This window comes from Phasianus colchicus, chromosome 1 (genome assembly GCF_987193195.1).
Source record: "Phasianus colchicus chromosome 1, bPhaCol1.hap1.1, whole genome shotgun sequence".
Lineage (NCBI taxonomy): Eukaryota > Metazoa > Chordata > Aves > Galliformes > Phasianidae > Phasianus > Phasianus colchicus.
Genome location: NC_143436.1, coordinates 144711122 through 144730481, shown reverse-complemented (window position 1 = coordinate 144730481; position 19360 = coordinate 144711122). Strand labels below are relative to the sequence as shown.

The 19360-nt window shown below is 36.1% G+C and overlaps 1 protein-coding gene across 3 annotated transcripts in view; it reads right to left on the bottom strand.

Annotated features, from left to right (window-relative positions):
• NALCN (sodium leak channel, non-selective) overlaps window positions 1-19360 on the bottom strand; it is a 208958-nt gene that overhangs the window by 112798 nt on the left and 76800 nt on the right. For all 3 annotated transcript variants that reach the window (XM_090129227.1, XM_031613736.2, XM_090129232.1), the window contains exons 8-10: window positions 16278-16420; window positions 16061-16165; window positions 13319-13405 (exon numbers count right to left, since the gene is read on the bottom strand). In XM_090129227.1, coding sequence (XP_089985353.1) covers window positions 13319-13405; window positions 16061-16165; window positions 16278-16420 — 335 coding nt within the window. The remainder of the gene's footprint in view (window positions 1-13318; window positions 13406-16060; window positions 16166-16277; window positions 16421-19360) is intronic.

Sequence of the window (19360 nt, the reverse complement as noted above, 5' to 3'; positions counted from 1 at the left end):
TAACCTTGCTGGTTATATAGTCATGACAATACTGTATACAAGGTAAATTGTATATTGATTTACAGTGCTTGTGGTTCTTTCTTTCTTTTTTTTTTTTCTGCGACAACAGAACTTAAGTGTCAGTATTCCTACAATTTTCCAAGTAATCTGCAAGTATAACTACACTCCTTCATATATACCCACTTATATTACTGTACTTTCATTTCAATGATGCATCAAGTTTCTGGTGTTTTTAGCTTAATACATTTGCACAATCCACAGAAAAGGGTTTGTAGCATTCACTGTGTACCTTGTACTTATACTAAACTGTCTCATCGTAAGCTTCTTATTGGTTTACAAAAACATCAGAATCACATCTGGAATTGCTTTCTTAGAGATCAAGATTTTCAAGAAGCCAGTGGACATAAGTTCCAATGAAAAAATTAAGTACAAAACAATTCTTGGAATTGCTGAAGTATATTAGTACATCATTAATTCCAAGAACTAAGCAGTATGGAAAAAAAATGTGTTCAAGATTAAACATATGCAAGAAAGTAAATTTCTTACAGCTATAGTAAATTTTCTTGTTATATTTATAGCTGAGAGAAATAACATATATATATATATATATATATATATATACAGAAATAATCTAGCTTCTCCTGTAAACCTCTAAATCTTCATGCTTTTATGGAGGAACATTTTGCAAGAGCACATCCCTTTTCCATCATGGGTTTATAGTAGTTTTTTTGTTTAAAAACTATTTGACATTTAGATTTATTTCGATCTACTGTTTTTAAAGACTCAAAAAGCAATTCTGTATGTTCAGAACATTAGAGATGAAATCCTTCTCCAGTGCCAGTGGTGGCATAGATCTTGCTGAGTTGGATGCTAGTTCTACTATTTCTCTTCTGTACATCTCCCAAATGGGAAGAGAAAAAATCTGGAGGAACAGAGCATGGAAAAAAACTGCACTAGTCACATGCCCTTTACCACTAAGTGGATTGTTTTCTTTAAGGGGTAGGGTAGGAATAAATAAAACAAGGTCATTAAACTTAGACCTGCAGAGCACTGAGAATTCCTTACAAATTTCCTTTCAGAAACCCAATCCAAGAGCAGTAAATCATTCTTGTTTGCAGTTTGATCAGTGAATAATAACCTGCCTCAAAACACTCAACTGAAAGGTCCACAAGCCAAAGTTGATGTATCTGTATCTAGTTTTTAATTTTTATTACCTAAAAATAGCCATCACACAAGGCTGGTCTGGGGACAGAATTTTGAACAGAGAATGAAAACTGTTTCTAATCATAAATATTGAATTGAATATTCTTACAATGTTTAGTTTGAAAGTAAACTGCATTGCTTCATCTTTAAAATAATGTTCATCTGCGATAATCCAAGAACTTTTTGTTTTGCATCAGTTTTCTCTCTAAAGTGTTTGTTTATTGACTCCATGTCAGCTACTGCTTTTGTGATGGATCTGCTCATATCTTTCCTTTAGAAAATCTGCCCTAAAAAGCTTTTAAGCAGTAACAACAAGAAGAACATAAGCCCTATATTTTACTGGAATAAAAAGTAGAAAGTTAACTCTTTAAATAGGAAAAAAATAATCACGACTTAATCAGAAATCATAAGAATGAAAAAAGCTTGTAAACAGCTACCTCCTTGTCTGAACATCCTTGCAGGCAGATCACTATTACAGGTTCATTTTTAGTTAACTCTGACATTCTCCACTGCATTCTCTGTGCACAGTCTGCTCTATACTCATGAAGTTTCTTCTATCACCTCTCTGAGGATGCCTACTCACAACCATCTCAAACATTCATGACACAGGCTGCAAGATCCTAATGCTATTATGTACCTATAGCTTGCCTGACACCAGCCACATCCTTTGCAACCATCTCGGTCTGAAGTGTGCTCTGAAGCATCCCTGAAAATTGAACAGGGCTCCCTTCTAGCTGGGAGTACACAAATAAAAGTAAGAAACCACAAAAAAGTATATCATCCACAGCAAGATACAGAATAGACCAGACTGCCATGCATACCTGCATACTCACCTTTGCACAAACAATCCCAATGACACCAGTAAGGGGACCAGGGAACAAAATCCTTACACGTTTCAATGATTGTAATGAGATTTAAACATATGCTTTTGCTTGCTGAAGTGAATTTTTGCTGAATATGGTATTCAGGAAACATAATAAGGGTATATATGCCTAATAGCTTTAGATGAAAATTGCTTCCCATTAAAGCAAATCTGCAAAACTACAAAGCTACTAAGTGTTGGAATTAAGGTCAGTGCATGTGGTATGTGCACATGACAATGTAGTTTTCAATGATATGGTCACAAAAGCTCTGAACAAAGCTTCCAATCTTTTCAGTGAACTTGGAGGAGCAGTAGCATATACTTCAGTAGATAAAAACCTCTGTAGCATGGGTGTGATTGAGGTAGAGAATGGCATATGCAGGATGGCTTCATACTAAGGCAAAAAAATATTTTCTTGGGGAACTGCATTCAGTGTGTAACTGCTGAAAACTTTGTGATGCTAACCAAGTTGCTTGAAACTTTTTCTAGCCTGTCATTATTACAGTGGTCCTCATTTTAAAGCTATCTGAATCAAAAGAGTAAAAATACGAATTTCAAGTGTGTTTCCTGCCATGTCCTTCCATGCATTTCAAAAGCAACGCAGGGTAGTGAGTTTTAGGTAGTTGTGCAATATGGATATGCCTTACTATTTCCACTGTACATCTCTCTTTTTTCTCTATAGGTATTTCAGACTTTTGTTCAACAAAGTCATTTTAAAGAAAGTGTGCAATCTTCAGGAAAGTGGGGACTTTAAAGAGCTAATGTACAAAAATGGAAAAACAGATTGATTCGCAGAATTGATGGTTACTAAAAACTTCCCTTTCAATCAAGCTTATCACTGAATGTGCTTAGCAGAATGATTACTATGGAACAACAACAAGCAAGCAGTACTCAGATAGCTACATTATGATCTCAGCAAAACACTATGGGTAGCTATGGCTAAAGTCTACCTGATGCCTAGCAGCACCGGAACACGTTTAATCTCTGCAAAAAAACACAAAAAAACAAAAAAGCAAACAAAAAAATACAGCACAGTAGTAGTACAGGAGCTATTCTAGCTCCACAAAACATGCAACAGGCATGCACTTAGCAGAAAAAAGACACCATGAAAAATAATACAGATAATTCTCCAGAAACAAAACATAGAACTGCTCATCCATAACAAACTTGCTCAGAGGTCTGTTACGCTTGCTTCCTTTGTTTCTGCCCTGTTTCAGTAACTGCTGTGCATAAATGTGTGTATACTTGTATGTACAAGAGCAAAGAATTTCTGCTTGAGTGGCAGATAAGGAAAAGTAGGCCTAAAAAGAGAAGTTTTATCAGACTTGGTTAAGGACAGTCACCACAGAACAAAGGTTACTGAATCTTGGTTAGGGAATAAAGTAAGAAATTAAAGATCTGTGAACGGATTTATTGGTGGTGGCTTCTAAGTTGTGTGGAACCAGAAAACCTCAGTTTGTACTGACACTGAACAACTATGGCTAAAAGCCACGAGTACTCAGCGTGAGACAGATTCTCAGCAGAAAAGGCTTGGAAGGTAGTAAGGAAATCTGAGAAGGTATCCAAGATGATAGCTCTTAGCCAGCAGAATCACTGACTGGATGGCAAACCTGAGTGCAGATAAAGAGAGCATGAAGAAGGGAATCAGGCATATAGTCAGCTTTCACTTAGTGTTTCAGTTCCTCTTCTGAGTATTTAGAAACCTATGGAGGGAAGTAGAGACCAGAAATAAAGGAGCACCACACATGTACTCCCACTTCTGCCATATTAACAGCATCTGTAGTTAGACGATTTCTGAAATCAAGCCCATTAATATATATATCTGCTTTCCTGAGTCTGATTTTTCCAAAAAGAATATGCTAGAGAAATAGATATGATTTATTTGTACTTCGAGCACAGTACAATTAATAAAATAGCGGCACTTAACAACATTTAAAGTACAAACTCTCAAGCTTTATTCAGTAACTCAAATTGGAACTTCCTTAGGAAACTTAGAACAGCTACTAGACAAACTTAGGGAAAAAATCCAATGTAGTTTGGTGCCACCGTTCCAGCTGTGGTTTACTGCTGTCTCTCTCATCTTATAAGAGAATAAAAAAATAATCTATAATCTTCTGTATCATAGCCTTAGCCCTACCAGTTTAGTATTGTTTTCTAGCTTTTTGTCCAGCCTGACAAGGACTACAAGAAAGCATTTTCTTGCTACTGCATAAACTCTTCCACAGAATCCACAAATTTTTTTTGCTAGAATTTTTCTCTTATTTCCTTTGTATCACATAATGAATACTTTGTTTTTTCTGTTCTTTCCACTCTCTCCTTCTAGTCAGCGTTAACAATCAGTCATGTTTTTGTTTTTTGTTTTTCCTAATCTAAGGATTGCACTTCATCCTTCCCCTGTGTTAAGAAAGAATTTGTTGAAAAGCTTTCACCTTGTGAAAATCCAATCTCTGTTGCCAGATGGTACTTTTACTCTATTAAAAGAAAGAAAGCAAAAAAGGAACACTGGCTACCATAACCAGCCTGCCTAATTATTAGCAGGCCGCATAGGTCTGGGTGGGACGTCTTCAAACACAAGCATGGCTCCCTCCATTCTGCACAGTCTTGTAACATCACAGAAGTTTGAGGACTTGAGTAACCTCCTTTGCCCTGGTACCTGCCCTGACAGTATGAATCCATCATCTCACAGAACTGGTGAGCTGCAACACAACCCCTGTACAATCTTGGGTTGTCAAAAGTAAAGACAGAGAAACAATTGCACCAAAAGGACACAAAAATGCCATAGGGGTTCAGGAAAAAACAAGAGCCAAGTATATGTAAAGTAAACACCAAGGAAGTCAGTAGTCATCCTCCATATGCCACAATGCCCGTGCCTGCTGGGCCTCAAAGCCCCTCTTTTCAAAGATCTGAGGTAAGTGCAGGAAGAAAGGGTAATCCTAGGAAGGCAAAGAAAAATTGTGAGAGAATCAGCTTAAAGATTTGAATTTACTGCTCTTATCTGCAGCCTTCTAGCTTGCAAAAAAATGCATATGTCTGACAGTTCTTCTCGGCAGCTGATACTTTAAGATTCACAGAGCATGAAGGATGAAGGTTTTGATATGACTGCACAAATAATTATCGGTATAACAACTGAATTTATGTCAATGAAATCATTCGTATAAAACAATGATTCTCAAAGCTTTAGGTACCTTTTACTGATTTCAGTAGGATTTAATAGATGCAAAAAACATATGAAAATTCAGTATGCGTACTTGCAGAAAAAGGACTCAGTTTTGCTTTAAAGCAGCATACTAAAAATATACACATACAGAATTATAGTGTCATACTTACAGTGCCATTTAGGTTAGAAAAGACCTTCAAGATCATCACATCCAACTGTCAACCTGACCTACTGAGTTCCATCACTAAACTATATCCCTTAGTGCCACAAATCTGGAGCCTTTCACACATCCAGAAAGATTAAAGTTCTTGAGATGTTTTTAAGCAACATCTTTAAATAAACAATATAGTTTCAGAGCTCAGTGGCAATTAAGCTGTTCACAAAACAAATAAACAAACAAAAAAAGAGCTGGTTTTCATTATGAAAACAAATGTGATTTAGAGCTTGAAGCAGAAATATTGTCTTCTTTTTGTAAGAAAAACAGTGTTCTGTTTTTGCACTATTTATTAAATTTCCAAGGACACACAACATTTTAAAATAGATTATTATGGATTAATGGAGAAAATGAAGACACAGACCTTGGCTTTACATATTAACCCCCAAACAACTGGCACACCTAAGATGGGAAAGTACACCCTCTCCACTTGGGTGCACACCGTAGAAAAATGGACACCATCAGATTCTCTGATGTCCTCTGGCAGTGCCCACATCCTACTGCTGGCTGTATGAGAAACCTGTGCCTTCATGATCTTAACGCTGGCGTCTGCTAAGGGCTTATGGACACTTGGGATGAATTGGGACCCTGCTGACTCCCAGAGGAGTTATGGTCAGTGTTTGCAATAATAATAATAATATGATAATAAAAGGCTTTTTTCCCATAAATATATTTATGAAAAAATGAGGTTAGGTATGCTTAGGAATCTTTGTAGATAAAAATTTTCATCAGAATACAAAATAGCCACTTATTTCAAGATTTACTAAGAACTGCTTTTGAAGCTCAGATTCACTCAATTACTCTTAGGAGCTTCACTGAGGAGTTGAGAAAGCCACAGGGTTCATGTGGTCTCCCTGTGACAAAGTAGAAATACAGAAAACGCAAGAAGAAATTACCATCCCCCATATGTGAATTATGTGCCCTTCAGATTCATGATAGGGATCACTCACTACAATGACCACTGAGGAGCCCCCAAAATAATAAAAAAAAACATTGCAGAGGGATAATTTTAAGAGTTTCAAAATCCTGTAAAGATCAGGGGTCTAACAATTTATAGAGCTGTAGAACACAATGTTCTACATAATTCTAGTGAAAAGAGACCTTTCCTAGAGAAATATTAGAAATACAGAAAATAATGGGGCGAGAACAACTCTCACAAAGTGAAAAATTCCTGCTAGTTTTATTCTAAGACTCTGCAGTCTTCCACTTTGCTTAGATTTGTCATCCAAGTTACAGCTCGAAAGGAAGTCATGCTGCTGCTGCTTCCAGCACTTTGATTGCTGTAATTGTGCTGTACACAAAAAAGCTACATGACAGTTTAAATACCTGTTTTCAGTTTGATGGGATTTGAAACACTGGACACATTTAACCCCAGAAATAAAATTTTCTAAAGGAAATTCAGCTGAACTTTAATTTTAGTGGCATTACTGAATAGTTTCTATAATTTACTGACACTTAAGTGCCCTTCAAATTGTAAGTGCAAATTATTAGTACCGGCTGTACTGAAGTCCATTGTTGGGAAGAAAAAAAAAAAAAAAAAAAAAAAGTTTGTTCTGCCTGTTCAGATATCAGCAAAAACACTTAAAGAAAGAAGCATACAGCCAAAGCAGTCTTTTAAAAATATAACAACTTGCATATCTTTATCATAGGAGATTTTTTTTGCAGGTTAAATTAACCACAATGTTGAAAGGATTGAATTTCTCTACTTAATTGCCCTTAATGGGTGAAAAAATGTCTCTGCAGAAGAAAGTCAAAATTAAAAAAAACAACTTATGTGAAACTTATTATCTGTGGGGCAGAAGTATTTCTGGGGCCCAATTTGAAAAATTAGGGTTACACAAAAAGTTCTACTATCCGCTTTCCAGAAATAAGGGGAAGTTCAGAGAGTTGACTTACTCTAAGTGTCAGTCAAGGATTCCATAAGTCTTACATATAAAGAAATGAAAACCTACTGCCTCTGAAAATTTCAAATCCTCAATCTTCAGTCTCCCAAGGAGATGTCAAGGGCATCATATGACCATGTCTTCAATTGCAGCAGACCTTCCTCTAACAAAGAATGCTGCCAAGGAAAACCATTACTCTCTCACAAGCTTAAATTGTAGTTTAGCTCTTATCTGTTTAATCTTTGTGATGGGATTCTGATACTCTATGTCTGCAGGAAAATTACACATCCAAGCTGAGGAATTCGTGCTCATGAAATCTATTTGTTGAAATATAGAACTAGGATGTCAATATGCTTGCTTTCTTTCTGTTTGGCTTCTGCAGTTATATTGCTATAAATTGTGCTAATGATTCACTTTAATTGTAGTGGACCAGAACAGTTTATGTAACCAGAAAACTATGGAGAAGAAACTATGACCACAGAAGAATTGAGAACGCTTTTTTAACGTGCTTAGTTTCAGTGGTTACAAACGATAAAGAAGGCAGCCAGGAAGGGAAGAAAAAAAAGAGAAATAGAAAAGAAAGAGAGAGAAGACAAGCAAGGCATGCACATAGGCAGGTTGGTTCTATGCCTTTTCAGGTGGAAATGTGCATGTAGTTTCTCTAGAAGCTCAGAAAAGAACGATCTATATCTGCCTATTTCTGGTAATGGTCAGTTTTGAAGATAAGACACATGTATTATTTGTCTGCTAGTTTTATGAGTACTCTCATACCTACATTATGGAGCTTACTATTTTTCAAGTCACTTTTAGTGAAAAAAAAAAGGCAAACTCAACCATGCAGAAAAATTAGTTGGGCAAAATTTGTTTGATCTTTCTTTTTTTATGGGATTATCTTTAATAATGTTGTTTAAAAACACACCAGGATCCTCAGTCTTTCCGAATATGCAAAAGCCCATGGTTTATAGCACTAAGGGACAAGACTTAGTGATGAGATTCAGTAGGTCAGGTTTACAGTGGGACAGAATCACAGAACAATGGAATGATCATAGAATCTAAGATCATCACACCCAACTGTTAACCCATCCCTACCATGCCCACTAAACCATGTCCCTAAGTGCCACATCTACTCATTTCTTGAAGGTCTTTTCCAACCTAAGCGACGCTATGACAATGTGAATTTGTATTAGAGAAACAGAGTGGTTCTTAACAGCATAGCAGTTCATTTTCATTATGGCCTGTGCAGCCCTTCCTCCAGATAAATGGACTACAGTCATTTCAACTATCTGAATTCAGAACTTCTTTTAAATGACATACTGTTTAATGTCAGTTTACATTCCTAGAAGAGACAGTGAATTGCAGCATCCCAAGAGAATACTCATTGCCTCTTCAGCTACCATTGTTACTGTGGTTAAAAAACTCTGAAAATAGGGAACCAGGCAGCAGAGGATGGTCACAGCTTTACTTTTCTCACGTGATGTGACATAGAGCCAAAACTGAGTACATGTTGAACACTACTCCACTTTGTGAGTTCTCAACCAGTTTAGCCAGATGATAGAATTTCTCTCTCTCTACTCCAGAGTTTCACAATTTCTTCTCACATTTTGTGGAGAAGATTTTTCTTTCTTTTTCTCATTCTAAGACAGGACTTCAGTTATTTGAAGGAAAGGTATTTATACATGCATTTATTGGGAATAAGAGAACAGGACTGAGTAGGCATACCTTTTGCTGGATTCCAAAGTTACAGTAAAAGGCAAATTACTACATAAATAGCAGTACCATGCTTTTCTTGTTCATTAATAATTACTTCCCAAGGTAGAGGAGAAAAGCCATTTGTGCTCTCTTGTTATTCCTGCAGTGAAAATCCCTAAAGAAAGGCTTAATCTCGTTTCTCTCTCTTTCAATATATCCATTATGAAACTGCTAAAATGATCAAAGAATGATCAAAAATTGAGTATGTCTCCTCCACCCTCCATATGTTTTCTGTCTTTATATATTACTTTTGATCTCTTTATCCTTCCCTTCAAGACTCTCTAAAGTTCTGTAATATAGACACTGATTTTGTTAATATTACACAGCATGAAAGACTAACTATTTTGAGGTAAAAATACATGATTAAATTTCTGACATTAATAATATGTTCAAGAGCACTGTAATCATAATAATATATCTTGCTTTTTAGATCATAGCTTTGCGACCTTCTGCTTCTTCCCTAGATGGAGCACTTAAAATTAAAATGGAGTACAGTATTTTTAACCTGCAGATTTTATTATGAGAATATGAGTATATATACAGTTTGTAAGTGAACATTTCTACTCACACACATTACATAAAGAGTTCCCAAAATTTTTATAGATGCCATTCCATCGCCAGCATTGTGACCCCAAAACATTAGCAGGAGCATGGAATTTTTTGTCCACCTATGTTCCTATTTTTTCCAGAGGAACTATATTTCCAGACTTTGTTCATTAAAACTTTACTAAAAAGACTGAAGATGTAATTTCTTGGTGTTAGCAATATCAAACAGTTTCATGGAAGACATGTGAGCTGAAGCTTTCCAGTTCAGCTTTAAATTAGTATACACATTTTACAAGACTACGTGATCTAGAAGCCAGAGAGAAGGAAGGAGTGATAAAAACATCAGCAATCTTCAAAATTAACAGGAAAGGAACAAGCAGCACAGCATGCTTTTAACATGGGATCAAAGGGATAAATACATCCCCAAAGAGTTTTTAAATAATTTTTTTTTTTTAAGTCTGTTACTCAATTTTTCTTTATTTGTGAACTGAGAGCTTCCTACTGTGCTTGTAGGAGTAAGTCATGGTAGGCAGGAAGTTCTAACACACTACAATGTGTTAAAGTAATACCAACAGTGGCAAAAATAATGTGGCAGTGTGGGAGCCTCAGCATGCAATCACGCAAAATGGTTGATGTTAAAATGGCAAGCACAAAGAATATTTGTCAGTGACAAAAGAAAATCAATATTTAAGATCAATGCCAGTCATGGGGAGCAGTGAGAACAAGTAACAAAAGACCACAGAGCACCTTTAAGAACACTTAAAAGAAAAAAAAAAAGAAAAAATATAAAACCATTACACTGAAATAAAAGCTTCTTTGGCCCACGTTGGGATAGATTTGCAAGTCAAAATCAGAAACAATACTGAAGTGGCTCATGTTGCCACTTCCAGCCAGCTCTAAAATGATAAAACTTAGTATGAGTTAAGTAAGATTCCAAAATACCAGATTAACATCCATCTTTTAATATTAATCATTTTTTAGCTGGTATGAGATTGTATACAAGAGCACATCCCAAATCTATTTCTGTTCTGCCTTTATGCCATTTAGATGTGGTGCTCTGGGACATGATTTAGTGGAGGGTTGTTAGAGTTAGGGTAGTATGGTTATGTCGTGGTTGGACTCAATGATCTTTAAGGTTTTTTCCAACCTGAGTGAGTCTATGATTCTACACTATGACTGGACAGGAAGATGAGCTCTCCAGCGTTCACCTGCCCAGCACATTTTTCACAAAACAGGATTCTAAAAGGTGTTTGAAAACACCTTTTGTTAGAACAGTGGTTTACAGAAGTGTAAAGACATGGCTATCCTTCTCATTAGGTCTGACCTAATTAGGCAGTTTGTTGCTATAATGATGTGTTTGAGTGAGACAAAGTTACAATAGAATAATAGCATCATAGAATCCTCAGAGTTGGAAGGGACCTCTGAAGGCCATCTAGTCCAATTCCTCTCCAATAAACAGGGACACCACCAGCTAGATCAGGTTGCCCAGGGCTTGATCCAGCCTTGCCTTGAAAGCCTCCAGGGACAGGGCATCAGCTACATCACTGGGCAACCTGTTCCAGTGCCTCACCACCCTCACTGTAAAAGATTTTTAGCTCTGCACAGAGCCCACAGGATACTTGTCTGAATAGTTACTAATTCAAGAATGCCATTGCTCTACATGTCACTGCAATGTTATGTCTAACCTAGGAAGGCTTTCTAGGCTGAAACACCTGAAGAAATCTTTGGGAACTAAGAATGACAAAACTAGTAAAATCTGACAGACCCAGCTAGTCGACCTGAAATGTCTTGAAAAAGCTGCATTTGAAAGGCTTTATATTACTTGTAGCACACAAATTACGTCAATCTTTCCACCACCACTGGCAGCTTTAGAGAGATGGATGTATACCTAATTAGATGGTACATGCTCATGTTATTGAAGTGCCTCTCAAGTAGTTAGTAGATTTAGTCACCACAACAGCCAAAGCTGGGAGGGATACATACACCTTACTACCTTAAGGAATGTGAACTAAATCAAAGATGCCTATTAAGTAGTTTTCTCAAGGTCTGCAGGAAATGTGTATTTGGCCAATAAACTGAGCCCAGACCTCCAGAGTTCCACTCTATTTCCTTAGCTGCTAGGATACTTCCTCTCCCAAAACACAGCACAGTTTGTTGAGAAAGTAAATTCTAAATAATGGAATATATCAAATAAGTGAAGGTTCCCCAAAGCACAGACCCAGACCCATGCAACTATTGAAAGTGAACTTCTAATACTGCTCCCTTTTACATTCACAGCAGTAACATTTAAAGAGGCCAGAGAGAAATTACTAAAACCAAACTTACTATGGAATTTAATTAAAAAGATACAGGACAACAGAGAAATTTCACTACCTTTTTCTGAGAAATCCATCTTTCACAGGATATTAAGTGACAAAATCCTTAGATATTAAAGGTCAGAAGAGTGCATATGAATTGAATGCACACCAAAGTAGGATGTATATTCTCCAATTTGATTAACTCTTTCCTAAATTCAGATTTATAAATCATGTTTCTCTTAAGGAACAAGAGCCAGCCAAACCCTTGAAAAACAACAACCACACTATTCAGTAAGGATTTCATGCATAAAGAACACCTTCAAAATACCGCAAAGGCTTTAAATACATGGATTTTTCAGAAGCCTATTTTCTTTTTACTTTTGGACAGATAGAACTGAAACAATAACTCATGGTGAGATGAATAAAGTTCTGAGTGTTTATCTAGACTTTGATGTTTTGCTTTCTTTGGTCTGAATTTTTGTCTTTGTTTCACTAGAATGAAGTCTATATGGGGCACTATTTTAATGAAATAGTATTTTAGTGCACTGCTTTCTTTTGAATGTCACTGACATCCAGCAAGGTCATAGAATACTGGAAATCTTTCAGATTTTGACAAAGGAGGATGAGAAGAAAAATGTAGATTTTATTCAAGAGTACTAAGCAGTCACTGATGCAGGCAGTTCACATTCCCTAGAACATATTTTACCATTTGTTCACATGATTTCTAACGAGGGCAAAGGTAGACCAGGTAAATCAAATGCTATCCTAACTTTCACGTGTAGGCATTTTCATTATCAGTTCAGCTGTGTTTTATCTATGTACTCATGATAGTTATTTTAGAATAGCACAAAAGATGTTTCTGTTGCTTTCAAAAACAAGAACTAAATTTGAAAAAAGAAATAGTCAGTCACTATTTACATGCATCTTCTTCCCCTCCTCAGTGAGTCTATTTTCAAGATGGAACCATAGTAATGAGGTACTTCTGTATTCATTATGATTAATCATGCTTCTTGGTGTGTGTAATTGTATTTTGTTGTTACTAAACAAGTATGTCTGTGGTAAAAAACCTAGGACTGCATTTGATTTATAGAAAAATTCTGAGAGATAAAGAAAGATTACTTATGTTGCTTAAAGCAAATATATACATATGTATATATATAAAAGATTAAATATATTTCTCTTTTGAGCACACAATAAAGAACATTTATAAGGAATACATTTTTCTATCAGTCCAAGTGACGTACACTTTTTCTTAATCTAACAAATTTTGAAGAACTGCAGAATTAAATGCATTTTAAATGATTTTTGACTACAAATACTGTAGCTGCTATTATTCACCATAGTCCTTATGCCAACATTTGAGCAATGCTGATTACACACAGTAATTTATTAAAAAGCAATGCATACCTGTAGACATGCGGGAGCTCTACCCTGGGGTTTATTCACATCAACAGCCACAAGCTGCCAACCTCCAGCAGCATCTTCATGAAACATCTTTAAAGGAAAAACAGTTGTCAGAAATGTTTTACATGCCAATAAATACAAGTGAAGTATAAATAAAGAGGATAATAAAAAGAATATTATAAAGAATAAATACAGCTGAAGGTCCTTAAGGACCTGCATACATTTTCATGATAGTTAACTTAAAATGAAAGAGGAATAGTTTTTATTGCTGCGGAAGAAAAACAAGCAACATGCTCTTTTCCCAACATGAGTAGGTTCTGAATTTTACTCAGGTAACATCAAACACAAGGTTTCTCTGTTAGTCCTAACACAGAAACTGATTCAGCTTAACTCTGATCCCTACCATCAGATGGTGGTACCCATTCATAATAAATTTCTTCCTTAGTATGCTTAATCTAAAGAAATACAAATACATTTTGACCTAAAATTAAGTTTCACAGTGCAATTTTCAAATAAAAGACAACTCTTGACTTTTTCACTGGCAAAATTATTTTAATCCAAGGATCAGACTTTGTTTTTCTTGTACCGATGCTTATCAAGAGTAGCTGTGCTGTACTTCTATACTGCTACCCAGAGCTTTTAATTAATGTAAATAGCTGAATGATATCCCAGCAATTATGATGTAAATGCAAAAAACTCTCTTGACCACAGTGGTACTCACATTTTACCAACTCTTTTTTTTCTGGGGGGAAAAAATGCAAGAAACAAAAGGACATAAAAGCTGTACACTGCTGGGGTTAAGAAGCCATGACTGGGAGTGATTAACACTGCCCTTAAAATGCCCTTGATAGAAAATGAAAGGCTCTACCATTTTCATTGCTGTCTGAGGATCTGCATGTATTATGTAATGAAGCAAGGAAAAGTTCCCACCTCACTCCTATCCTTTTCTCTCCACTCAGCACCAAGCAGTCCATCTCTAGAAAACAGCCACAGCAGCATGGCTGAAGTCTAAAAGCTTTTTCATTAGACTGTGAGGAGTGTCACATAAATGCAGTTGTGATTATGTTCTTATGTAGCATTTAGGTACCAGGAAGAGTTGCCAACTCAGATCAGCATTTACTTCTCTTTGTACCATGCTTTAATGTGCAGAGCTGAAGGGCATTGTGAGAATCTTCCTTTTGTCCATCTCCATAGTCCTCTTTATTGACTTTGACTCTCTTCCATAGGACTAAGTTTCTGGACCACTTTAATGGTTTATGAAGTTCTCAAATAAAGCAAAATACCAATGTTCTTTCTCAAGGCTATTTCATACAGAAAACAATCAAGGTATTTAACTGGTGCTTTGAACAAGAAACCCTGGAATACATTTCCTTCCCTCCTTAATATAGAAGAAGATAAATCTTTTTTTTTTAGTTCAGTAAGCGGGACTCCCTTTATGTCTCATTATACCAGTGACTCAATGAACAAAGTAACCATTTACTTGTCTCCAGCCTACATACCATTTTTATTTTGCTTTATACTATTTATATTCAATATGTTCATAATTCTTCAGCATCATGACATTATTTTGGATTTTTTTTCTTATTCTTGGAATACTTTAGTATTGGCTGCTTCTTGAGTTTCCCTATACAGACCTCTCTGTTCCAGAGGATAGGCTAAGCCTCTATGGTTCAGGAACTTGTTCTGTGAAATAAAAACTACATTCTTTATGCTAAGTATGTATTATGTAAAAAAGTCTTTTCTTGTTGTAATACATAACATTAATACCAACAAGTCTGCTTTGACAAAGCAATAAATGGAGTAACAATGCGATAAAAGTCTATTTGAGGCAAAAAATGTAGCAACAAGCAGAAAAATGACAGATTTATATAAGGATTGCAAGAATATCCAAAGATATATCAGAAAACATTAATAAACAGTTTTGAAGATACTTAAATCCTCTGGTTTAAGGAAACAAATAATCTCTATCTATGGAGATTAGAAAAATTTTTTTTCTTCAGTATATTTCTCACACCCATCTTTCTAAAGGCTTTTTGCACAGTTGGTACTGGTCTCTCAAAGATGGCAAAATGCTCTAGTCTGGAAAAGCCTGACCATTTGTACAATCAGGAAATTTAATATGATTGTTACAATAATGAGTGAGGGAGTTTAAATCTCAACCCATATGCCCTTATTTTTCAACATGGGTCTTTCTTACTACCCAATCCAAGCTTAGTGCACTTCCTATCATATCTTTTTCCTACCCGTTATCTTAAATCCAGGCTCTCACTTCCTATGCCAACTTCAAATCTGAGCATGGCTCTTTCATTGCCTCAGCACCTCGTTCACACTTCAGCTACACTCTGACCTCTCTTCTTCCAGCTACCGTTTGCAATTTCAGCTCTTCTTCCTTAGCACAGAAAGTGATATTCACTTGGCAACCCTAATTCCAAACCCTCCAAAGACACGAGAAACAAACTACTATCCTACTTAATTAAAATAGAAACTTTGCCATAACATACCCAGTCAGCTAGAGAACCATATTAATCTTCTCCACCATGTTTTTATTAAGAAAATAATATACTCTAGAACAGATTTTTATATTAAAATACATATAGCAAGTGTAAAACATGTGGTAATGTGAAGTCATATATAACTGAACCTAGAGGGATGCAACAATAATTCACTGGAATGTTTCACTTATTATTCATTCTTAAACAAAAAACTATCAAATCCTCAAAGAAACTCAGTATTTGGTTTCATTACCTGAGTGGTGGCAGTTGAAGTGGTACTACTCCTGGATCCCCACATCTGCTGGAACTGCACTCTAATTTCTGCAAATGTTTCAATGATGACTGCAATGAAAACATTCTGCAAAAAAGAAACGAGAAAGAATGGCTGAAATGAAGCTCAGCAAGCAGAAAAGAGAAGAAATTCATTCCGATCTGTATTTCAGACAAGTGTAAGAGAAATTTTTCAGTACCTTAACAAGCCAGGCCAGAAAGAAAATTAAGGTGATGAAATAGAAATATGAACGCCATCGGGGAAAGCTGTCAATTGCTCGATACATAAGGAACACCCAGCCTTCCTGAGAAGCAGCTTCATAAACAGTAAATATGCTCGTGCCTAGGAAGAAATGAAAATGTTTTGCATTAAGCCCCCTGAATGTTTTCAATATCAATAAATAATCACCTTTTATCAATTTTGATTTTTCTTTTCTCTAAAAGGTATCAGCTCTCCTCTCATCACTTCAAAGAGAAGATTTTCAGGTGTATTTCTGTTTCTTCTTTATGCAATTGAATCTGAATTGATTTAATATCACACCAGACTTCATTACCTCCCTGGACACAGATACATAATCCCTTAGATTAGTTGACTGGGAATACGCACATGTCTCCAAAGGCAGAATTTGTTCCATTATGTCACTTCAGTAACACCTGTGACAAAAGGTAGCTTTTATTCAAACTATCAAGTTCAGCATTCAGCAGGTGAAAGGAAGCACTATTAACATAAGGAAGACTGAGTAGCAGCAATATGCCAAGATGGTGCCTGATGAAAGAAAAGTTGTGAGTGGTTTATATATGTGGCAACAACTTTTGAATAAAAGCTGTGAAGTTACTGCTTCTTCATTTAAAATATGAGATCTAAACTCATCCTAAAGGCTGAGGGACAAAGTGCTCTAGCCAGCTCCTCCTTCCTCCTTATCTCCACAACAGAAATTTTAAAATTGAGATTATGGTTGGGGAGTCATATGTCACTCTGGTTTGAAATAATTTTAGGAAGTATTACTGCTGTAAGCTCTGTACGGCTATTCTGCAAAGCGCAGGGCAGACTCAAGAACAGGTTTAAGTGTGCCAAATGATGCATGTGTTTCTCAGTTCTATCACTAGCTGCAATTTGGCTATGAAACGATTATGCTTAGCAACATAAGAGCTACAGTTACCTGCACCAGATGGAATGCTAAAATGCTTGTGCCCCAATTCACAGAAACAATGTGGAGAGAAGTTCAATTTCTCCACTTCTGTGGAGCTAAGGTGCTGTGGGTTAAATGACATTCTAGAATGGGCTCCTGAGTTTACAAACTGAATCAAGAATCTTATCTCCACCATCCCCCCACCTACACTTAGCTGGCAGCACTGGCACCCTCCCCATCAGGGCGAATACATTTGTTTTCCTATTTTTTAACATTCGAAAACAGGACTCGTATAATGACAGACTTTTAGCTATAATGCAACTCTTGTTTAAGTAGACAATTTTTTTTACACATGGGCTAAATTTAAGTACTTCTGATTTTGTTTTCATCCGATTCATTAGCTAGTTATTTGCTAATGACAAGTCTATTAAGTATGAAAGATCAAATAGGGATAGGTCTCAAAAAATCTCATATATAGAAAAATAAAACAAATAAGAAAACTAAAAAAAGAAATGCCATGTACTCTTCATTCTTCTCCCTATTTTTGCCACATAAAAGGAACAAACGAAGAAGTCTCCTATAAAGAGTATGTAATATATAAATTTGGAAAATATAAAGAAAAAACAAAGAGATATTTTGGTATGAATAAAAACACTGGCTGGGCTTCAGTTTTCTTACCCACTAATTTTTCCCTCTGTGTGGCTAGTAAGTAATGATAGATGAGCTTTACTGAGAATGGAGATATTTATAAACCTGCAGTGCTTGGAAAGTGCTAACTCTGCTAATGCACCCCAAAGAGAGCATCTCCAAAGTTCAATGGTAAACTTGTCATATTAGTTACAATAAGAAAGAGTTTGGTCTTCAATAAGTACTGAAAAATATGACTGTTTGCACAATTAATATATATAGTTAACTTCCCTTCATTAAGCACTCTGAAAAGAAATGCATATTTATAAATAAAGATAAGTAAATAGTGCACTTAGCATCGCAGATAATCATAGTTAGATCTGAATGTGACCAAATGTGCGACTTGCATTCAAATGGATCTTGCCAATGAATGTCTGACCATACAGATCTGATTCTTCCTGTGTAAGACAAGATGGAGGAGAATGCACCCACTGTTTTGCCAGCTCTCTGTGGAAAGCTCCAGCATAGACCTCTACTGAAAAGAGCTTTTGGACTTTGACAGACAAAGGGGACAAGCAAGCTAAAGTAAAAGAAGAACTAGCTTAAAATGAAAAATCTGTGGTAATTGTTTTGAAGGAAAATGATTAGAGATGAAAATTTCTAGTTCTGGATTACCCTGCAAAGAAAAACAGCGTAGCAGTGACTCTCTAACTGCACAGTAACATCTAATGCCTTGAGCAGACAGGCATATCCATAATTTCTTTTTTTTTTCCAGCTAGACCAAATTTCCTTCACCCTGGTCTCTTATACAGTATCACTCTTCCTACAGAGTTGTAACACCTTGATATTGAGCACCAATCTCAATCTCTTTATCAATTCCAGTTTCCTGATTACACTTCCCATCCTACCCAACCTAATCTAAATTAATTTTGCTTTCCTACACCCCTCTCCTCAACTCAGCACTCCTACGCTTATCTCATGCTCTTATTCACCATATCAATCAGGTTACTTCTTTGTCTTTGGCACATCCTGAGAGCCAGATGCATAGAGACAATGAAAACACATGAACATAGAAGGTCAAAGCATTCTCCACTTGAATGAAGTCTCATCAAAGTATTTCCAAAGCCATTTGGTTTCCAGATCTGTATCTGATTCTGTAAAGGTTCTTTAAAGGTAGGAAGCTCTTTCAGGAAGAAGAGTTTGATTCAATATGACAATGGTACTGTGTGTAGCTGAGAGGCTCAGTTTATCTCCAACTGGAGAGTTCTGGCATGAAATCTCCTTCAAATTTAGGTAGACATGGGATCTGAACTGTAGTAATCCAGCATCTCACACTGAAACAATCAAATCTTAATTCCAAAGTGGACTTTTAGCTCTATTCCAGTTACATACTTCTTAAATCAATTGGTTTTACTCTGAGAAGGAGCAAAATTAAACTGTGAAATCAAACTGTGGAATCTTACAGACTGCTGTGAAATCATGGAATTGTTCTACAGTCACCTTCTAACTCTGCTCCTCCATTACTT